At 52.6% G+C, this 17,839-nt stretch overlaps 2 protein-coding genes across 4 annotated transcripts in view; one reads left to right on the top strand and one right to left on the bottom strand.

Annotated features, from left to right (window-relative positions):
- Positions 1 to 510: 510 nt before the first annotated feature.
- The window catches only part of LOC128338433 (F-box only protein 6-like), a 55,841-nt gene continuing 38,512 nt past the window's right edge, over positions 511 to 17,839 (bottom strand). Inside the window, exons 1-6 of one of the 2 annotated variants that reach the window (XM_053280863.1) lie at positions 4,831 to 5,195; positions 3,346 to 3,622; positions 2,711 to 2,837; positions 2,081 to 2,176; positions 1,668 to 1,803; positions 511 to 770 (exon numbers count right to left, since the gene is read on the bottom strand). In XM_053280863.1, coding sequence (XP_053136838.1) covers positions 624 to 770; positions 1,668 to 1,803; positions 2,081 to 2,176; positions 2,711 to 2,837; positions 3,346 to 3,622; positions 4,831 to 4,920 — 873 coding nt within the window. In that variant the 5' untranslated portion in view covers positions 4,921 to 5,195 and the 3' untranslated portion in view covers positions 511 to 623. Of the gene's footprint in view, positions 771 to 1,667; positions 1,804 to 2,080; positions 2,177 to 2,710; positions 2,838 to 3,345; positions 3,623 to 4,830; positions 5,196 to 17,839 lie in introns of those variants that run through there. The other variant, XM_053280864.1, reaches the window with a different exon arrangement.
- FBXO2 (F-box protein 2) lies at positions 6,442 to 10,740 on the top strand. Of its 2 annotated transcripts, none has more exons than XM_053280868.1 (6): positions 6,442 to 6,633; positions 7,749 to 8,031; positions 8,380 to 8,506; positions 9,048 to 9,143; positions 9,250 to 9,385; positions 9,632 to 10,740. In XM_053280868.1, exons 2-6 carry the CDS (start codon positions 7,779 to 7,781, stop codon positions 9,764 to 9,766), a joined length of 747 nt encoding a protein of 248 aa, XP_053136843.1. In that variant the 5' UTR covers positions 6,442 to 6,633; positions 7,749 to 7,778; the 3' UTR covers positions 9,767 to 10,740. The 2 variants fall into 2 exon arrangements, with proteins under 2 accessions (XP_053136843.1, XP_053136842.1); XM_053280867.1 differs by having other exon boundaries at positions 6,445 to 6,633; positions 7,767 to 8,031.

Below are 17,839 nucleotides of genomic sequence, written 5' to 3'. Positions count from 1 at the left end.
TAGGGGCTGTTTTCCAAACACCCACCCATCGTCCCTGCCTTCCTCTGACCCCGTTCCAGTTTATCCGCCTCCTTCTTGGGAAATGCCGTCCCAAGACCTTCTTCCCGATCCTCAGGTATCACCTCCTGCCCGACATCCTTCTAACCGGACAGGCCAGGGATTTAAATTAGGACTTTGCCCTTCTGCCAGGCCTGCCCGTACCTGGCTCCAAACTAAATGCAGAACCCCAAAGGTTCAAGGGGGCAGTTTTGCATTTCAAATGCCCAAGTGGTTAAACCATTTATTTGGTGCATAGGTTTCCTCCATTTTTTTTTTTTTAAAAATACACTGATAAGCAGGAGGTAGGCGGATTTGGGTACTGGCCAATCAGCGCTGTGCAGATTTCCAGTTAACACCACAAACTGGAGTGGGATACAAACAGGTTTCCCGTGGGCTCCGTCTTGGGAGGAGGAGATGGTAGGGGTGTCCCCAAATGCCTATCCAGAGCCCGCTCACAAATCTGAATGCACCTTAACCTGACCACCACTGGCATACGCGTTATTTATGGGAAGAGAAGCGTTGTCCACAAGAGAAAGAGAAAGAGGGCTGCAAATCTATCGGAGTCAGCCAAGCACCACCAATCTTCACCCCACGACGTCGGGAGTAATCGTGACGCTGCTGTTGGTTACCCGGACGCCATACCAGCCGGCCCAATACTGCGTGTCCTGGCCTCCGTGCCAGAAGAGAAGGTAGCGGACCCCGGAAGGGTAGTCCCGAAAGGTGTGCGAAACCTGGAGAGGAAAGAGAAAGGAGGTAGGAAGATCACCGCTCTCATTCTTCCCTTGCATCCCTCGGCCTTTGTGGTTTAGTGGTATACGGCCTCCAAACATGAAGGTTCTGTTTCGCATGGCCAAGGAGTATGTGGAACCTCCATGTTCAGAGGCAGCCTACCGGGGAACGCCACTTGTTGCAGGGAGGCGGGGGATAATGGGGTGTGCGTGGGCTGTTGCCTTCACCCTTTGAGCTTCAGGAAACCTGATATACAGCCTCTGGTATGAACCATCAGGAGCCACCGTTTCTATCTCAAACCAGAAGAAACGCTCGACATTCAGAACAGGATATCTGAACTGCTTACGGGGCCTGACTTGAAGTCAACCCTACATGGACAGCTGCTGTATACAGAGTCAGACTACTGGTCCACCTTGCTCAGTATTGACTACTCTTACTGGCAGCAGCCGTCCAGGGTTTCAGGCAAGGCTTCTTCCCGGACCTACCTGGAGATGCTGCCAGGGAGTGAACCTGGGAGCTTCTGCATGCAAGGGAGAGGCTTTCCCGCTGGGGAGGAGAGCTGGTCTTGTGGCAGCAGGCGTGAATGGCCCCCTCTGCTAAGCAGGGCTTATCTTGGTTTGCTTTTGGATGGGATACTACATGTGAGCACAGTAAGATATTCCCTCTAGGGGATGGGGCCGCCGCTCAGTGGAAAAGCATCTGCATGCTTGCATTGCAAGCACAAAGACCCGGTTCCATGGGACCTCCGGTAGGGTTGGGAGAGACCCCTGCCTGCAACCTTGGAGAGCTGCTGCCAGTCAGTGTAGGCCATGCTGAGTGAGATGGAACAAGGGTCCGACTCGATTTAAGGGTGCTTCTTATGTTCCTGTCCCCGCTCCGCCCACCACAGACGGCTTTACCTTGTGCCATTCTGCGTCGCTCCACTGCTCTATGACCACGTCCTCGGGAGAAAACTCTTCAAGGACAATGTAGTCTGAAGACAGCAGCTTCACGCTCAACTGGTAACTGCAGCCACAGTCACGCCGGGCAGCGTACCTGGTGTAGGGGATAAGAAACAAAACATTCAGGAAGGACTTAACCATGTGTTTAAGCGAGGGAGCCAGCCTGATCTTCCTGGGAAGGAATTTTCACAATTCTGGGGCCACCACTGAGAAGGCCCTGCCAGTCCAAGCATGGGGTCTAGGCCGGGTGTCAGGAGCAAGCAGTCCTAAAGGGAGCACGGGCCCAGGTTGCTTGGGGGCTCTGATAGCAAAAAAACCACCAACCCTCTAAACCTGGAAATGGCCTTCCGTTTCCTTTTTTCCCTACTCACCAGTCGTGCACCACAATCGCAGGCTTGGCTTCGTCCATCAGCTGGTCCCAGTAGCCTTCTTCTTTCAAGCTGATGAGCTGCTGCTTCGTGCAGGCCCTGAGGGAAATGGTCAACCTGTTAAGGACGATCACCAGTGCTACCAAAAAGAGTTGGCACTGGAGAGGCAGAGTGCCAATTGAACCTGCACGGGTGTCTTTACCCCTCCCAAGATAGTTTCGATTCCCTCCAGCCTGCAAAGCCTCACACTTTTAGGGCTGTCCCAGGCACTGGCCAATCAGCGCTGTGCAAATCCACTTTGTATCACAACCTGGGGGGAAACAGGCTTACTGTGGGTGAAATCCTGCCTCTCCTCACAGCAACCCCTCGGTGTGTGTGTGTCTGTCACAGCTTTAAAATGCCTGCACCAGATTTGGTACAGATGAGATGGAGGAGAGCTGGTCTGGTGGTCGCAAGCATGACTTGTTCCCTTAGCTAAGCAGGGTCCGCCCTGGTTTGCATTTGGATGGGAGACTAGAAGTGTGAGCACTTGTAGCCTGCAAGGCGAGAATTCATTTTGCTTACTGCAGCACGGGCAGAATTTCTAGCAACCACTTAAAAACTCAACCCCATTTTCAAGGTTCATGTCCTCACTCGAAAGACGTGACAAAGTATTTCCGAACATGCGGATCTGGAAAATCCGTCCCATGGTCTCCAGGTATCGTCTCAACCTTCCATTCGTGCCCTCCATTCGACTGGATTTCCCAGAAGTTAAATCCCTCTAAAGAAAAAATAAAAGAAGGGATTACAGTGATGAGAGAGGATCCAGGGAGAGAGCTGCAAAACGTTGGGTTTTTAAAAAAAAGTTATACATATATATATGGTTTTTTTTAAAGCTGCAAAGGGGTCCTTCAGGACTGCAAGGTGGGAAATTAAGGACCCGAGACCAAACAGAATGGAACGTTCCTCCAACTGAAATACTCCCCGCACACAGAAAACATGCACGTTAGCCATCTCGTTTAGAGGCTTGCTTTCTACAGGCAAGGAGATGACCTGTTTTGTTTTCGAATGTGGGAGAGCAGTGAAAACAGCCCAGTCTCCCACCTGCATTCTGACATGGTATAGCCCCCCCTCGCTCTGGGAGGACTATACCACATGGCATTTCTGAATGAGCAGCTGCTTCCATCACTTTCCGAAACAAAAAGGAATTTTGTGGGAATCAGTGTAAAGTCTGAGAGATGTCCTCCTCCTCCCAGGGAGAAAAAACCCCAAAACAAACAGAGACGAACCTTCAGCAGAGGGGTTTTTGATTAAATTTCTTCTCAGGCTGAACAGAAAATAGGCGGCCCTCCAGTCTTGGACACTCCGGTCCAGCTGCAGGGAGTAAAAGCCCTCCTTCTGGCATTTGCGTTTCCATGGTGTGGGTAGGTCCACCAGGTCTCGCCAGTGGGAGCAGACCAGCCGGCACGAGAGAACCAGGTCCTTGGCAGGGACCCAAGTCAGCACGTCCAGCAAGATGTCTTCTGGCAGATCAACAATGTTCACCATCCTCCTTTTTGGAAAGGTCTGCAAAGGAGAAACCAGAGGTCATGGTTCCCCTAAGGCCCCCCGGCGGAATGGGAGAAGCACTCTGCACATGTTCAGAGCTCCCCCCCCCAATCTCCTTTATTAGCATCTCCTGCGTTGGCAGATTTGGCAAAACTGGTGGGGGATAAGCCTATTAAACACAGATTGGCCTCAGCAGCTGAACCTCTGTGTCCAGGGGCAGTCTACCGGATGCGTGGGATCCATAAGGGGGGTGGGTGGGTAGGAAGACCTTCATGCTCTACTTCCTAGAGGCACCTGCCTAGCCACTGTCAGAGACAGGAGGCTAGACTAGAGGAACCTTTTCCCTGGCCTAGCAAAGTGGCTCTAATGTACCTATAAGCCAAATGGAGCTTCCATATTCTGAGGCAGTCTACCTCCGGACAGGAAATGCTGGGGCGGAAGCAACCAGGAAGGACATCAAGCCCCACTTGTGGTGCCTCCGCCTAGTTGCCATATCGGGAAACAGAATGTTGGCAGAGGGACCCTGAGAACCTCCAGGCTCAAAAGCAGTCTAGCTGGAGACAAGGCTGATGCCTTCATGACCTGCTTTGGGCCAGCGGCTGTTGGACTGTTGAACACTCGGGGGCCAAAAATGGGCTGTCCATCCTTGGACATATTTGAGGAAGTCTGGTCTTTACACACACACACACACAATTACTTCCTCTTTGGGGTTGTCCTCTGCAGAATCAGGCTCGCCAGCCGCCGCCAGCCACACCCCATACAAAAGAAAGCTCAGGGCAGGGTTCCCTGTCAAAGGGATTGCCAGATGTTGTGGACTACGACTCCCATAACCCCTAGCGAAAGGCCACTGCAGCTGGGGATTCTGGGAGTTGTAGTCAACCACATCTGGGAATCCTTCTTACGGGGAAAACTGGCTCAGGGTTTGCCCCGAAGGCCTGGGAGGAGGGGGGTGGGTGTTGCTCACTTACCCCCCCCCGCCCCGATCCCCCCCGGGGGGGGAAACCCTTGAAGTATCTCGGAATCAAGGCACGGCTGGGGCGCGCGCGCCTCTGGGCTTCTCCTCTCTCTGGCACCACCAGGCTGGCCACCACCAGCTGGGGGGGCTTGGATTCTGGCGGCCCAGCAGGATGGGTGCTGGGCTCCCAGCTGTCGCAGAGAGGTCCGGGGGCTGCTCGTGTCAGCCTAACACGCTGCCCACCCCTTCCCAGCGCCCGCCTGCCACTTACCTGTGCTGGGGAAGGAAAGCGCAAACCAGGAGGAAAGGTCTCCGCCCCGCGGAGCAACCGGTAACCACCGGAGGAAATGCAAAGCAGCATAGAGTTCTGCTGCCGGGTGCAGACGGTTCCGCGGGCGGGAGTTCCGCCGGCGGCCTCGCCCCCTCCAGGGCGGCTCGGAACAGCAAGCCTACGGCCTCCCCCTCGCTGGCAGGGAACTCCCCTCGCGACACGTGACCAAGACGCAGTCTCCTACGTCACCATGCCCCTTTCATCTCACCCCCCGGCGGGACCCCGACAGATCGAGGGGGGCTGCAATGGGAGGAAATCCAGCTGCCTAAAAGCAGGAATGCCCCCTTATGTAAAAAACCTGGCCTGGTATAAGTCCCGAGAGCTGGTCTTGTGGAAGCAAGCAAGCGTGGATTGTGCTGCACGGCTAAGCAGGGTCCGCCCTGATTTGCATTCCGATGGGAGACTACATGCGTGAGCACTGGAAGAGATTCCTCTCAGGGGGTGGGGCCTCCCTGGAAAGCGCTGCACCTGTCGGCTTGCAGGCAGAAGGCCCCAAGTCCCCTCCCTGGCAGCATCTCCAAGAGAGGGCTGAGAGAGAGAGACTCCTGCCTGCCACCTGGGAGAAGCCGCTGCCCGTCTGGGTAGACAGCCCCGAGCAAGAGGAACCAAGGGTCTGACTCAGTATGTGGCAGCTTCCTGGCATAGGGTTCTGCAGCATTAGCACCATACTATGAATGTTTGCCAGATGTATTCCAAAGTGCAAATCTGGCAGTGTGCCCAGTCAACAACCACCAATATTTATATACTGCTTTTCAAAAGTTTCCAAAGCAGTTTACATGGAGAAATAGTAAATAAATGAGGTGGTCATAATAATAACAACAACCCGTAACGCAATTGACATTTAAAGATCAAAAGGAACAGACAAGAGAAAATCTAGGCAAACCATATACTGCCAAGTCATTCAAAAATTGTGTTCTATCCCGGTTTGGGTGCTGTGTGTGCTCCCAACTTTCGGTGTTCAATATTTTTGTTGTTGTTGTTGTTCCTTGTTTTGGAGATCAAGGTGTGCTTTTGACTCTCCCAAAGGGACCTGGATTTCTGCAAGGAAACTTTTCTCTAGAAGGAACGTCCATGACCCTTTTTTGGATGCAATTAGTGTGTCTTTTGTGTGTCTGTCTCCCTCCCCCCTTTTAAATTATATTTCAGCTGAAAAAATATAATCAAGAAAATAAAGGGGGCAGGGGGAACCCCCTCGTGAAAGACAATCTTTACCATTCACTTGACATATGAATATTGTATCTGACAGTAATAAGCAGTGCAATCCATGGCTTGACAGACGGATGACAATATGCATCAGCCTAGGTGAATATTTCTAATTATACTTCGCCACCTGGTCCTTGCACACCCCCACTTTTTGGACACACCGAGCAGAAAAGGGGGCTGGTTTGGACAGCCTCTGGGGTTCCCTCTGCCACTTTGCCACGCGGGGAACTCTCTGCTTGCAGGATTCTGCTTGCTTTCTCTGAGGGTGGGTCCTGCTTTTGCCTGCAGATTCACCCCCCACCTTCCTGTTTGCACGCCTTCCTTCCGAAGTTGCTTGCCTGCGACAGACAAGCAAGACCAGACCGGTCCATCTCCAGAGGCGGAGTCTGAAGATGCAGGAAGTGCCTCTCCTCCCCTCACATGCTGAGGAGGGACCTCAGAGCCTGCTGTGTCACTGATGAGCTGGGTACCTCTCTCCGCTCTCCACAGCAGCATCCCTGACAGCGCGGGCTGGACCAGCCCATCTGGACATCTTTTCGGGTAAGTGCCTTGGAAATCGGCTGCATGTCACTTTGCATGCTGCGCAGGACTCAGTAGTCAGTCTCACCCAAGGCAACGGGATTTCCTCCCTGGGGTGGGGGAGATGTCCCTTTGGCTTTCCCCTGCCTTGCCTTCGCTAGTACATCTGTAGAAATCGTGCACAGACAGACCCCGAAGCAGCACCCAGCCACCGAGATGTTGATGGCAGGGTGCCACTGAGCACCAATATCCATATGATGTAGCAGTTTTATACTGACTTGGGCCGTTGGCCTCTTCTCAGCCCGGTAGGGCCTCCTCAAAGCGGCCGCCCCTTCCCATGGTTTTTGGCAGAGTTTCCTCCCCTCCCCCCCTTTGCTCCCCCCAAATCTGGCTATACAGAGGATTGAACCTGGGATCTCCTGCATGCAAATGTTGAGTGGGAAACCTATCTGTCTATCTATCTATCTATCTAGTTTATTTAACATCTTTATATCCCATGCCTTCCAGTATACTGCTGCTCGGGGCGGCTCACGGCATTAATAAAAAAAGGCCATTTGGAATAACCCCAAAGAGGCACTTTTCCCTTCTCTGGATTTGGGGCCTACTGAGGAGAGATGCCTTTTTTCAAGCCGGCGGGTGTCCAAATAATGTTTTGGAACAGGGGATCCCAACTTGTGGTCCTCCAGATCAGGGTTTCTCAACGTGTGGGTCCCCAGATGTTATTGGACTTCAACTCCCATAATCCCCAGCCCCAGTGGCCTTTGGTTGGGAATTATGGGAGTTGAAGTCCAATTACATCTGGGGACCCAACTGCTCCAGATGGTGCTGAACTACAACTCCCATCATTCTCCAGCCAAAATAAATTGCAGCTGGGGGTGATGGGATTTGTAGTCCAGCAACATCCGGAAGACCACAGGCTGGGAACCCATCCCCTAAGGGGACTCTCTTGCCCTGCTCACACATGGAGTCTCCCATCCAAATGCAAACCAGGGTGGACCCTGCTTAGCAAAGGGGGCCATTCATGCTTGCTCCCACCAGGCCAGCTCTCCTCCCTCTGTTTTTAAGATGGGTGCATTCCTCTCCCGCTTCCTTTATATCCAACGGGCTCTTTATGCTCCCCGCTCCCACCCCACCAGGTCTGCTCTCTTCTCTAGACGCAGCCGAGAATGGACTCCCTTCCTGAGCCTCTGCTGGTCCGGATCCTGGCTTACATCCCCGCGGTCGAGCTGGTCTTGGTGTGCCGGCTCGTGTGCTCCCAGTGGAAAAACCTCGTGGATGGGGCTTCTCTCTGGTTCCTGAAATGCCGGCAGGAGGGCCTGGCGGGGGAAGAGGCGGAAGAGGCCGGGGCCGAGAACTGGCAAAAGCTCTACTTCTTGAATCGAAGGAAGAGGAACCTGATCAAGAACCCGAGTGGCGAAGGCAAGTCGCTGGAGAACGTCCCCTCAAGGTGGAGCCCATCAGGATGTTCAGTCGCCACGGCATTCAACAGGGCAGCCTCCTTTCTCTCTGGCGGGGCCCTTGTGCTTTCAGCCACTGCCCCACAAGCAGAAATCCAGCAGGGAACGTTTCCCCCAGGGCTGCTTTGCCATGCTGGGAAAGCACCACCTGCTGGATGTCTGCCTGTTCCATTAAAGACACCAGAGCCCTACCAGAAAGGGGGTAGGGGTGGTGGTGAAAGTGGCACCCTTATCAGGTCCTGAACCTGGTGACGTTTTTTGGGTAGTGTAGCTGGAAAGGCAAGGATTTCTCTCATTTTGCCTTCTGCAGAGGGCCTCGAATCCTGGGTGGATGTGGAAAACGGGGGTGATGGTTGGAAAATCGAAGAGCTGCCTGGAGATTTTGGCAAAGAGTTCCCCAGCGACGAGGTCCACAAATACTTTGTCTCATCTTTTGAGTAAGTCTGTTTTTTTCTCTCTTTTTCTGTAAGTGGAGACTGTGGACAGGTGATTATTCAGGAGTGCACAAAACCCTTGGAATGCATTAGGGGGTTCCTTAAGAAATTCAGTTTTCATTATAAAAAATAAGGTCCTAGTCCTCATGGTTGTGGAATTCAGAATTCCCAGGTAAGGTTCTAGTCCTTATGATTGTGAAATTTCCATGTAAGCACGTATAGGAACAGGCGGAAAGACTGCAATTCTGTGCACACTTACTTGGGAACAGGTTCCCACTAAACGCCATAAGTTCTGCATAAGCAGGCTTCTGAAAATAAAATTGAAGGGGAAAGAAAAAAACCTCTTTCAATTTACAAATATGTCCTTATCAGCTGCACCAAAGGAGATTGTTTTTCTAGCCCGGGGCAAGTGTCTCCTTTTCAAGCCTGGACACACCCAGGGATTTGGTGCAGTGAGCCATTAATTCCAGCCAGTTTGATAGATTCACACTGACAAAGATGGGAACCGTTTTTTTGGTTTGTTTGTTAACCCCTCGTCTCCCAGGCCGTGTCGCAAAGCACAAGTCATCGACCTGAAGGCAGAAGGCTACTGGGAGGAATTGATGGACACCACCCAGCCCAAAATTGTGGTGAAGGACTGGTAAGAGGACAGGACCCTCTCCCCCGACGTCTGAATCTTATGCAAGCTGCTCAGCTGGTTTCTGCCGACTTGTGCTGGGCGTTTCAATGCAGTTTTCCGTCTGCAGGTACGCGGCCCGGTGTGATGCAGGCTGCCTGTACGACCTGAGCGTGACGCTGCTGTCTGAGACAGAGGATGTCGTGGCCGAATTTAGGAGCGACACCATAGCTGTCCCACAAGACAACGAGGGCGAATGGACTGAGGTTGGTGCACACGGAGAGGGGTCCCCTGCAACCTTGGAGAAGCCGCTGCCAGTCTGGGTCGACAATCCTGAGCTAGTTGGACCAAGGGTCTGACTCAGTAAACGGCAGCTTCCTATGATATTTAAGTGATATATTCTACTCCTGGAGAATCAATCGCAGTGCTAGCCAAATGGCTCGGTAATCAACGCCCTTGGTTGCCACTCTCCCCTCTGACTCTTTTTCTCATCCCTTCCTGCCCCATCCCAGATCACCCACACGTTCGCCAACTACGGCCCCGGCGTCCGCTTCGTCCGCTTCGAACACGGCGGCCAGGATACCGTCTTCTGGAAAGGCTGGTACGGAGCGCGGGTGACTCACAGCAGCGTGACCGTGGAACTGTAGCGGCAGCCTCATAAGCCCTGCACCGTCAAAAGCCTACACACCGCACTATCCCTCATTGAGGCGCGAGGGAACCCTTGCGTGGCTCTGCTCAGGGCTGGATTGCGCATCATGCTATGCACTCCACCGAATCTGCCAAGCTCTGAATCCTTGCTGTCCTTGAACGCTCCGGGACTTGCTGCAAAAAGGTCATGTTCCTCCCACCCCGCAAATTACTCCTCCACAGACCTGTAGAGCTGACGCTTCTCTGGGGGTCAAAGCGGACAAGGGAACTTCTCTGTCCTCCTAATTCAAATTCGCTTGTAAAGATTTGAAGGTGATTATTTCGATTATTGTTATTTACGGGGGGAAACCTAGCATTACCCTCTTGCAGCAGTTAGTTGAACTTTGGGTAGGCATACGCTCCTGAGATTGGCAAGAGATTGTTCGCGTTTCCCAACATGGATTGTTTTTAACAAAAATAAAAATCAGAGTTTTGCACAAGGGCAAATTGGGCACAGAAAAACGAGGATCTCCCCCCCCCCCCCCCGCACCTCCAAAAGTTGCTGAATGCAACTTGGTAAAAGTAATTGTCGGCTTGCAATGGGTGGACCTGCTCGGATATCAGGTGAGTGGTGACGGATGTCTCACCTGCTGGGCGTTTCCCACAAGCTGTAATCGCTCCCGACAGTGACACCAAAGACCATAGCCACCGCGGCCTTCTCCTCTCGCCCTCCTCTTAGCAACTCCCTTGTATGCCTTTCTGACCAACCCTTCTGGAATGGTGCAGCCTTCTTTTTCACTGCCCTGTGCTGGGATAATCCCATCAGTGGGTGGGAAGAAACAGAGAGAAAGAGTCTTGTGTTTCTCACATGCTGGTATGATTAGAGAGCGCCGTTTCTATCTGGATTTGTCCCTCTTGTCTTCACTGCTTCTCACACACACACAGACACACATGTTTGTAAATAAAAGTTGAACTGCAGCTGCAGCAACCCTCATGTGCTGAGTTTTTCTGTGTCCCCAAAGGTTATTTATTAGATTCGGATCCTGGTTTTGGACCACTGGGTCTCCCAAAGCGGTTCGCAACCTTTCAAAAGGCAGTTTTCACCTCTTAGGGACATAGGAAGCTGCTGTATACTGAGTCAGACCCTTGGTCCACCTAACTCAGTATTGCCTACACTGACTGGCAGGGGCTCTCCAAGGTTTTAGGCAGGGGTCTTGTCCAGCCCTACCTGGAGATGCTGCCAGGGACTGAACCCGAGACCTTCTGCATGCAAAGCAGATGCTCTACCACTGAGCTATGGCACCCCACCCCCCGCCAAGAGAAATGTCTCACAGAGCTCACATGTGGTCACCCATCCAAATGCAAACCAAGGTGGACCCTGCTTAGCAAAGTCAACAATTCATGCTCCCTACCACAAGACCTCCCAGCTTTCTTACCTCTGCCTGGCTTGCATTCCTAATACCTTAACCCTCTCTATAGGCACGGTTCCCCTGCAGTCTCTCCTTCCTTTAAAAATGTGCCGTCGAGTCGGTGCCGACTCCTGGCGCCCAGAGCCCTGTGGTTGTCTTTGGCAGAATACAGGAGGGGTTGTCCGTTGCCTCCTCCCGCGCAGTGTGAGATGATGACTTTCAGCATTTCTATATCGCTGCTGCTGCCCAATATAGGAGTTTCCCATAGTCTGGGGAAAATATACCAGCGGGGATTCGAACCGGCAACGTCTGGCTTGCTAGTCAAGTCATTTCCCCACTGCGTCATTAGGTGGCCCTCTTACATGGGAATAAACCCCATTAAAATGGTGGGTTCAACTTCTGAGTCAGCATGCATGAGCTCTAACTGCTAATCCCAGAAACCACCGCCAGATGTCAATGTTGACCCAAAAGTGGAAACTGGGGAGGAAAAAAAAGTCTGCAGGTTTTTCCACACCTCTGTTCTGGGGATCCAAAGATATCCTGACGAATAGGTCGACCGGCAGCTATTGGATAAGAGAGCGGAATAGAGCCTCTGTGTTCAGGAGCAGTATACCACTGCATCCTAGGAGTGTCTTCCTGCCCTGCTTATGGGGAGGGCTTCCCGGAGGTGTGAGGTTGGCCTCTGTGGGAAGCAAGACCCAGATTTGATGGGCCTTGGGCGAGAGAGGCTGTTCTTTAACATACAGAAGAGCTTCAGGAGGCGCTGCTGCATTGCCAGAATCCAGTTATTTCCTCTCTGAATCTCTCCTGTTCCATCCTATTCTTTAATTTCTAAAACAAGAAGGTTTAAAGGTGTGTGTCCGGCTAGACCTCTTCTAAATCCCTCAGCTCAGCCCCAGAAGGCATGAAGTAGCAGGTGGAGGCCCCACACGTTTACAGAGCTGCACCCCAGGTGGCGGTGAAAGGGTCCCCCCTTCGTCTGGGTTTTCAGATCAAGATCCGGGGGGACGTGAGCCGCACGACTTGATTTATGTGAGGACTCATACCAGCGTACAAAGCGGCCTTCTCCTGAGTCAGACCCTTGGTCCATCTAGCTCAGTATTGTCTGCACTGGCTGGCAGCGTCACTCCAGGATTTCAGAGAGGGGTCTTTCCCAAGCCTACTGGGAGATGCTGCCAGGGATTGAACCTGGGAGCTTCTGCATGAAAAGCAGGTGCTCTAACCCTATGTGAAGGAGGCCCCTGATGGACAACTGCAGCTGCCTTCTGAGTCTATTTAGTTCAGTATTGTCTACTCTGACTGGCAGCAGCTTGCTCGTGTTTCAAAGAAAGGTCTTTCCCAGGCCTATTGGGAGATGCTGCCAGGGGCTGAACCTGTTTGCAAAGCAAATGTTCTCTTAACGACCTGGAGCCCCAACTCAGCTTCTTCCTATGGGTTCAATGCAAGGCCTCAACCCTCAAGCAAAGTCGATAGGTCAGACGGCCTCTGTGCATATGCAGTGTGTACTATTTCACCAAAGTGCAATGCGTCTCCCACACACATCAGGAACCCACACACCAAAAGCTCCTAGATCAGTGGGTGCTGTTTACAAACTTGTTAAAGTCTTACTCCCAACCTTCTTCCAAAGAATTCAGGATGATGTATACAATCCCCCTCTTCTATTCTCACGACAACCCTGAAAGGTAGGTTAGACGGAGCAAATGATGGACTCAGAGGGGGTCACCCAATGAATTTCACGGCCAAGCAGGTTTTGAACCCGGCTCTCCCAGATCCCAATCTGACCCTCTAGCTCAGGACTTTGCAGCTGTAGCCCTCCTGCAGATGTTGGACTACAACTCCCACCATCCCTATCGGCCGCCGTGTCCAGGGATGATGGGAGGTGTAGTCCCCAAACAGCTGGAGGGCCAAAGTCGTGCAGTCTTGCTCTAACCAAGACACTGGCTTAGCTTTGACACCACACTGGCGTCTGGGAGGTCTAGCCTGATGTCTCTCTTTCTCTATAAATTATGCCTTTTGGCTTTCCCTTGCTGGACAAAGACGTCACCTTCTGCTCTGGAATGCTGAGAAACTGAGCATGCCCCCCCTGGCCCCCCACCCTTTTTCTTTTTCTTTAGGGGAAAAAAAAAGCAAAATGTGAAAAGATCTGGCTCAGGATAAAGACGAGGGGCTTGCAGTTTTTTGTCTTTTGTCAATTAAACCCAATCTTGCGTTGACTCGGCTCTACAAGAAGAAATAATGAAGATTAAGATGAGATCTTGTTCAGTCTTGCTGAACAAAAGCCAATTAATTGCCTGGGGGATCACTGCCGAAGCTCACCTTAGACAAAAAAAGAAAAAGAAAAAGAAAAAGATCAGATAAGGACTCTGGTGACTGTGCAGGGACCCTGCTTGCTGTGGCGATAAGCTGGGAAGAAGACTGACAGATTGCCGGCTGATGGGAAATCGAGGAGAGAGTGCTGAAATATGCATTCCCCCAAAGAAGGATGTGATCTTCTTTTGGCATTTGGAGGATGGGAAGCTGCCATATACTGAGTCAGACCATTGGTCCATTTAGCTCAGAATTGTCTACCCAGACTGGCAGCGGCTTCTCCAAGGCGGCAGGTAGGAATCTCTCTCAGCCCTATCTTGGAGATGCTGCCAGGGAGGGAACTGGGAACCTTCTGCTTTTCCCAGTGTGGCTCCATCCCCTGTGGTGGTGGTGGGGGAAATATCTTCCAGTGCTCACACATGTAGGCTCTCATTCAAATGCAAACCAGGACAGACCCTGCTTAGCTAAGGGGACAAGTCATGCTTGCTACCACCAGACCAGCTCTCGTCCACTCCTTTGGAATCATGCTGCACACAGAGGCCGGGAGGTTTTTTTCCTCGTTCCATCAGGTCTCAATTCTATTTCTATTTTTTAAAGTACAAACGACCCACTCTGCAGGAGCAGAAATTCATAACCCTGAGAAATAGGTGACATTTAGGGAATGCACGGGCGATTTAGTCTTGGATGCGCTCCTTGCTTCTTTCTCACTGGTAGAACATTTGGAAAATATAAAAAGACCATGAACTCCATCGCGTTCCCACTATTGACAGGCCAAAACGACTTTAAAGTAAAGGGTGGGGGGGGAAATCAGGCAAGGAAAGTGATTTTCTTTGCCTGCCTCCCCGGGGGAATTAAATCTTGTTTTTCCCGTCACCAGCGAGGGGAATAATCCAATATATTATAGCTAATGTGCATCTGGTATTTATTGCTGTGTGGTTGACCTAGCAGAATTTTATTTTTTACATTACAAATATAACCATTCCACAAGGCAAGCTGCAAGCTCCGAGATCAATTATGACCCTTTCCAACACTAGAAAAATGAATTATTCTGAGTACAAGACCCAAAAAGAGAGAGAGTGTAAAATAAGAAAAGAAAAAATCACCCCCCCAGTGTTCTCACTTTGACTTCTGTGCTGTGGATTTGACGGAACAGGCAGGACTGAGTTCAGGCTCGGAGCGAGATGTGGCTTCTCTCCCTTCTCCCTGCCCCAGGGGAGGCAGGCAGAAGCTTTTCTTCACCCCCAGAGGAAGCCCCCCGCCCACCTCCTTGGCCCAAGCGGCCCTGCCGGCCCCTAGCCTCTGTGGCTTGCCCACCCCATGGCACGGTAGAGCCCAGATCTCCAGCCGAGGCTTGGAGGAGGCCATCTGCACAGCAGGCAAGGATGATTCCAGACAGCCCAGGGAGGAGTCGGGTGGCAGGCAGCTGTCTGCATCCGAGCAGGGCACCAGGGGCGGGCAGGCCCCGACGTCTACATCCATGCCTCCTCCCCCATGCCAAGCCCTCCCCTCCGCTCACGACCGCCCCTGCCCCCCCCCGTTCTTCTGAGCTCCCCACGCTGGCCTGAGTAAGCTCTTAAGCCCCAATCTCCATAATTAAACAGGTAGAACACAATCAATCGCACTCAGCACCATCCCAGACGGCTGTGCCCCACACGCCTGGCCCCGTGCAGGCTGCAACGAGAGAGGCGCCAGGGGCAGGCGGCTTAGAAGGGGGGGGTGGTTTGATGCCTGCAGCAGGCACCAGAAAGCAGACGCGGGCCTGAGGTGGCTTCCAGCCCGTCCCCAGCTGTTTGGCTTGGCCTTTCACTTCGCTCCACAGGATTTGAGAGCTGGAAGGGGCCGCGCGGAGATCTCCTGGTCCGTGTAAGGACAGAAGAGCAGTCCTGCCGGATCAGGCCCAAGGAGGCCCATCTCGTCCAGCATCCTGCTTCCCACAGTGGCCCACCAGACGCCTCCGAGAAGCCCACAGGCGAGAGGCGAAGGTGTAGCCTCTCTCTTGCTGTTGCTCCCCTGCATCTTGCCTCGGAGGCTGGCCTCTAGCCCGCAGGCTAGTAGCCATTGACAGCCCTCTCCTCCATGAGTTGTTCTAAACCCCTCTTGAAGCTGTCCAGGCTGTTTGGGCTGTCACCACATCTTTGTGGCAGAGAGTCCCAGAGGTTAAGCGTGTGAAAAAGGACTTCCTTTTGTCGGTCCTAAATTTCTTGGCCGTCGGTTTCATGGGCTGACCCCCCAGTTCTTGTGTTATACGAGAGGGAGCAAAATGCCTCTCAGTCAACCTTCTCTGCACTCTGCGTGGTTTTCTAGACCTCTCTCATGTCTCCCCTACACCCCACGGCTTGGTGTGGGAAACTTGGGTCCCTTGGTCCACCCAGCTCAGTATTGTCTGCACAGACTGGCAGCGGCTTCTCCAAGGTGGCAGGCAGGAGTCTCTCCCAGGCCTCTCTTGGAGATGCTGCCAGGGAGGGAACTGGGAACCTTCTGCATGCAAGCAGGCAGGGGCTCTTCCTAAAGCGGCCCCAAGGCAGCCATTCTGAACCTTGGGGGGGGGGGCGGGTGGGTCCCCAGATCTTGCTGCACTTCGACTCCCATCATACCCAGCCACAATGGCCTTCCCTTGGGGGGTCATGGGCGTTGTATTCCAACACCATTTGGGGGACCCAGGGTGGAGAAGCCCTACCCTAAGGGGAACGTTTCACAGCGCGCGCACAGGCAGTCTCCCATCCAAATGCAAACCAGGGTGGACCCTGCTTAGCAAAGGGGGCAAGCCAGTGAATGGGAAAGGACCCCAGGGGGAGAGAGGGGAGTGGGGAGGGGGGGGACCGTGGCTGCTGGCCCTCCGGCTCTAAACGGGTTGGTTTCTCCCTGAACCATGAGATTCAATTACCTTTATCATTATCTTAGCTTGCACAGCGAGGAAAGTTATTAGCCACAATGAAATTATCCTGTTCTGCTTGGTTGTTGGCGTTTCCCTTTCCCCTTAAAAACACACACACAACAACATTGGAGAGATAGGAAGCGGATGCTTCTGGCATCAAGACGCCCCCCTGCTTTCTGCACAGCTCCCCCGACAAGGGAGAGACCCTCTCCTCCCTTCATCCTTGGCATCTGGGCTGTCCTGGCAGAGAGGTGCTGCCTGGGATTTGGCACATACAGAGGCAGGTTCGTGGCCTGTCCTGCCTGCCGCTTGCCAGGGTCAGATGGTTCACCATCTGGTCCAGGACTGCCTTCTCAGATTGGCAGCAGTTCCCCAGGGTTGGAGGGTTGGCCCATCAAACCAAGGACTGCCTACTCTGACTGGCAGCCGCTCTCCAGAGAGTCAGATTATTGGCTCATCTAGCTCAGTGCTGTGTGTATACTCTGACTGGCAGCAGCTCCCCAGGGTCAGCTTAGAGAGAGGGAGGGAGGGAGGGAGGGTGGGAGAGAGGAAGAGAGAAGGAAGGAAGGAAAGAGAAAGAAAGAAAAAGGGAGGGAGAGAGGAAAGGAAAGAGAAAGAAAAAGAAAGAAAGATGGAAGGAAGGAGAGAGAGGGAGGGAAGAAAGTAGAAAAAGAAAGAAAGAGAGAGAGAAGGAAGGAAGAGAAAGAAGGAAGGAAGGAGAGAGGGAGGGAGAGGAAAGGAGGGAAGGAAGGAAGTAGAAAAAGAAAGGGGGGGGAAGGAAGTGGAGAGGGAGAGAGAGAATTATTAATTGCTCGGCAGCCCTGTGTTACATGCTCCATTTGTGGTGTTTTCTTGTCTGTTTTGAAACTGTGAAATGAGGCACAGCCATCAAGAAGGGGTTTTAATAACCATCCCCAGTTCTGACATTTAAATTACAGATGGCATTTTCAATTAAACAGGCACTCTCAGCAGGTTTAATTTAGCTATCAGTTCTGCTCCGGTCTTTAAATGCTTGAAAATATGGGGGGGGGGCGGAGAGGGGGCATGCACTGAACGACGTGTCACACACACCAAGCAGGTGCCTGCCCCACACGGAGGGGGCGAGGGCTGGCAAAGGGCCGACCCAAGGATGCCACCCGCCCCACGGAGAAGCTCAGCGAGGGCGAGGGCAGGGCGAGACGGATCTCAGGTTGCCTTGTCTGTCCTGCTCCAGTGTGCTGGAGCGCATGAGTCAAACGCTGCATGAGTCAATCGCATGAGTCAAACGCTGCACAAAGATGATCTCACAGAAATCATGCACAGTGTCACGTCATGATGGCTTGAATGTGGCTGTGTGTTATTAAGGAGCATGCAGAAGGAATGGGGCCGTAGCCATTGATGCAATGGCATGAAGGTGGGCCTCTCTCTCTCTTCAAGATGCCCTATGTCAGGCAGAGGGAAAGTCACAAGGGGACTGAATACACTCTTAGAATTGGAAACAGGACCGAGGTATCTGGAACTCC

Source organism: Hemicordylus capensis, chromosome 16 (genome assembly GCF_027244095.1).
Source record: "Hemicordylus capensis ecotype Gifberg chromosome 16, rHemCap1.1.pri, whole genome shotgun sequence".
NCBI lineage: Eukaryota > Metazoa > Chordata > Lepidosauria > Squamata > Cordylidae > Hemicordylus > Hemicordylus capensis.
This window is presented reverse-complemented; position numbering and strand designations above follow the sequence as displayed.

Excerpts from the sequence above, each read along its gene's own strand:
- FBXO2 (XM_053280868.1), top strand. The coding sequence starts at position 7,779 with ATGGACTCCCTTCCTGAGCCTCTGCTGGTCCGGATCCTGGCTTACATC. Across the intron at positions 8,507-9,047 it reads TACTTTGTCTCATCTTTTGA|GCCGTGTCGCAAAGCACAAG; the intron begins GTAAGTCTGTTT and ends CTCGTCTCCCAG. Across the intron at positions 9,386-9,631 it reads ACGAGGGCGAATGGACTGAG|ATCACCCACACGTTCGCCAA; the intron begins GTTGGTGCACAC and ends GCCCCATCCCAG.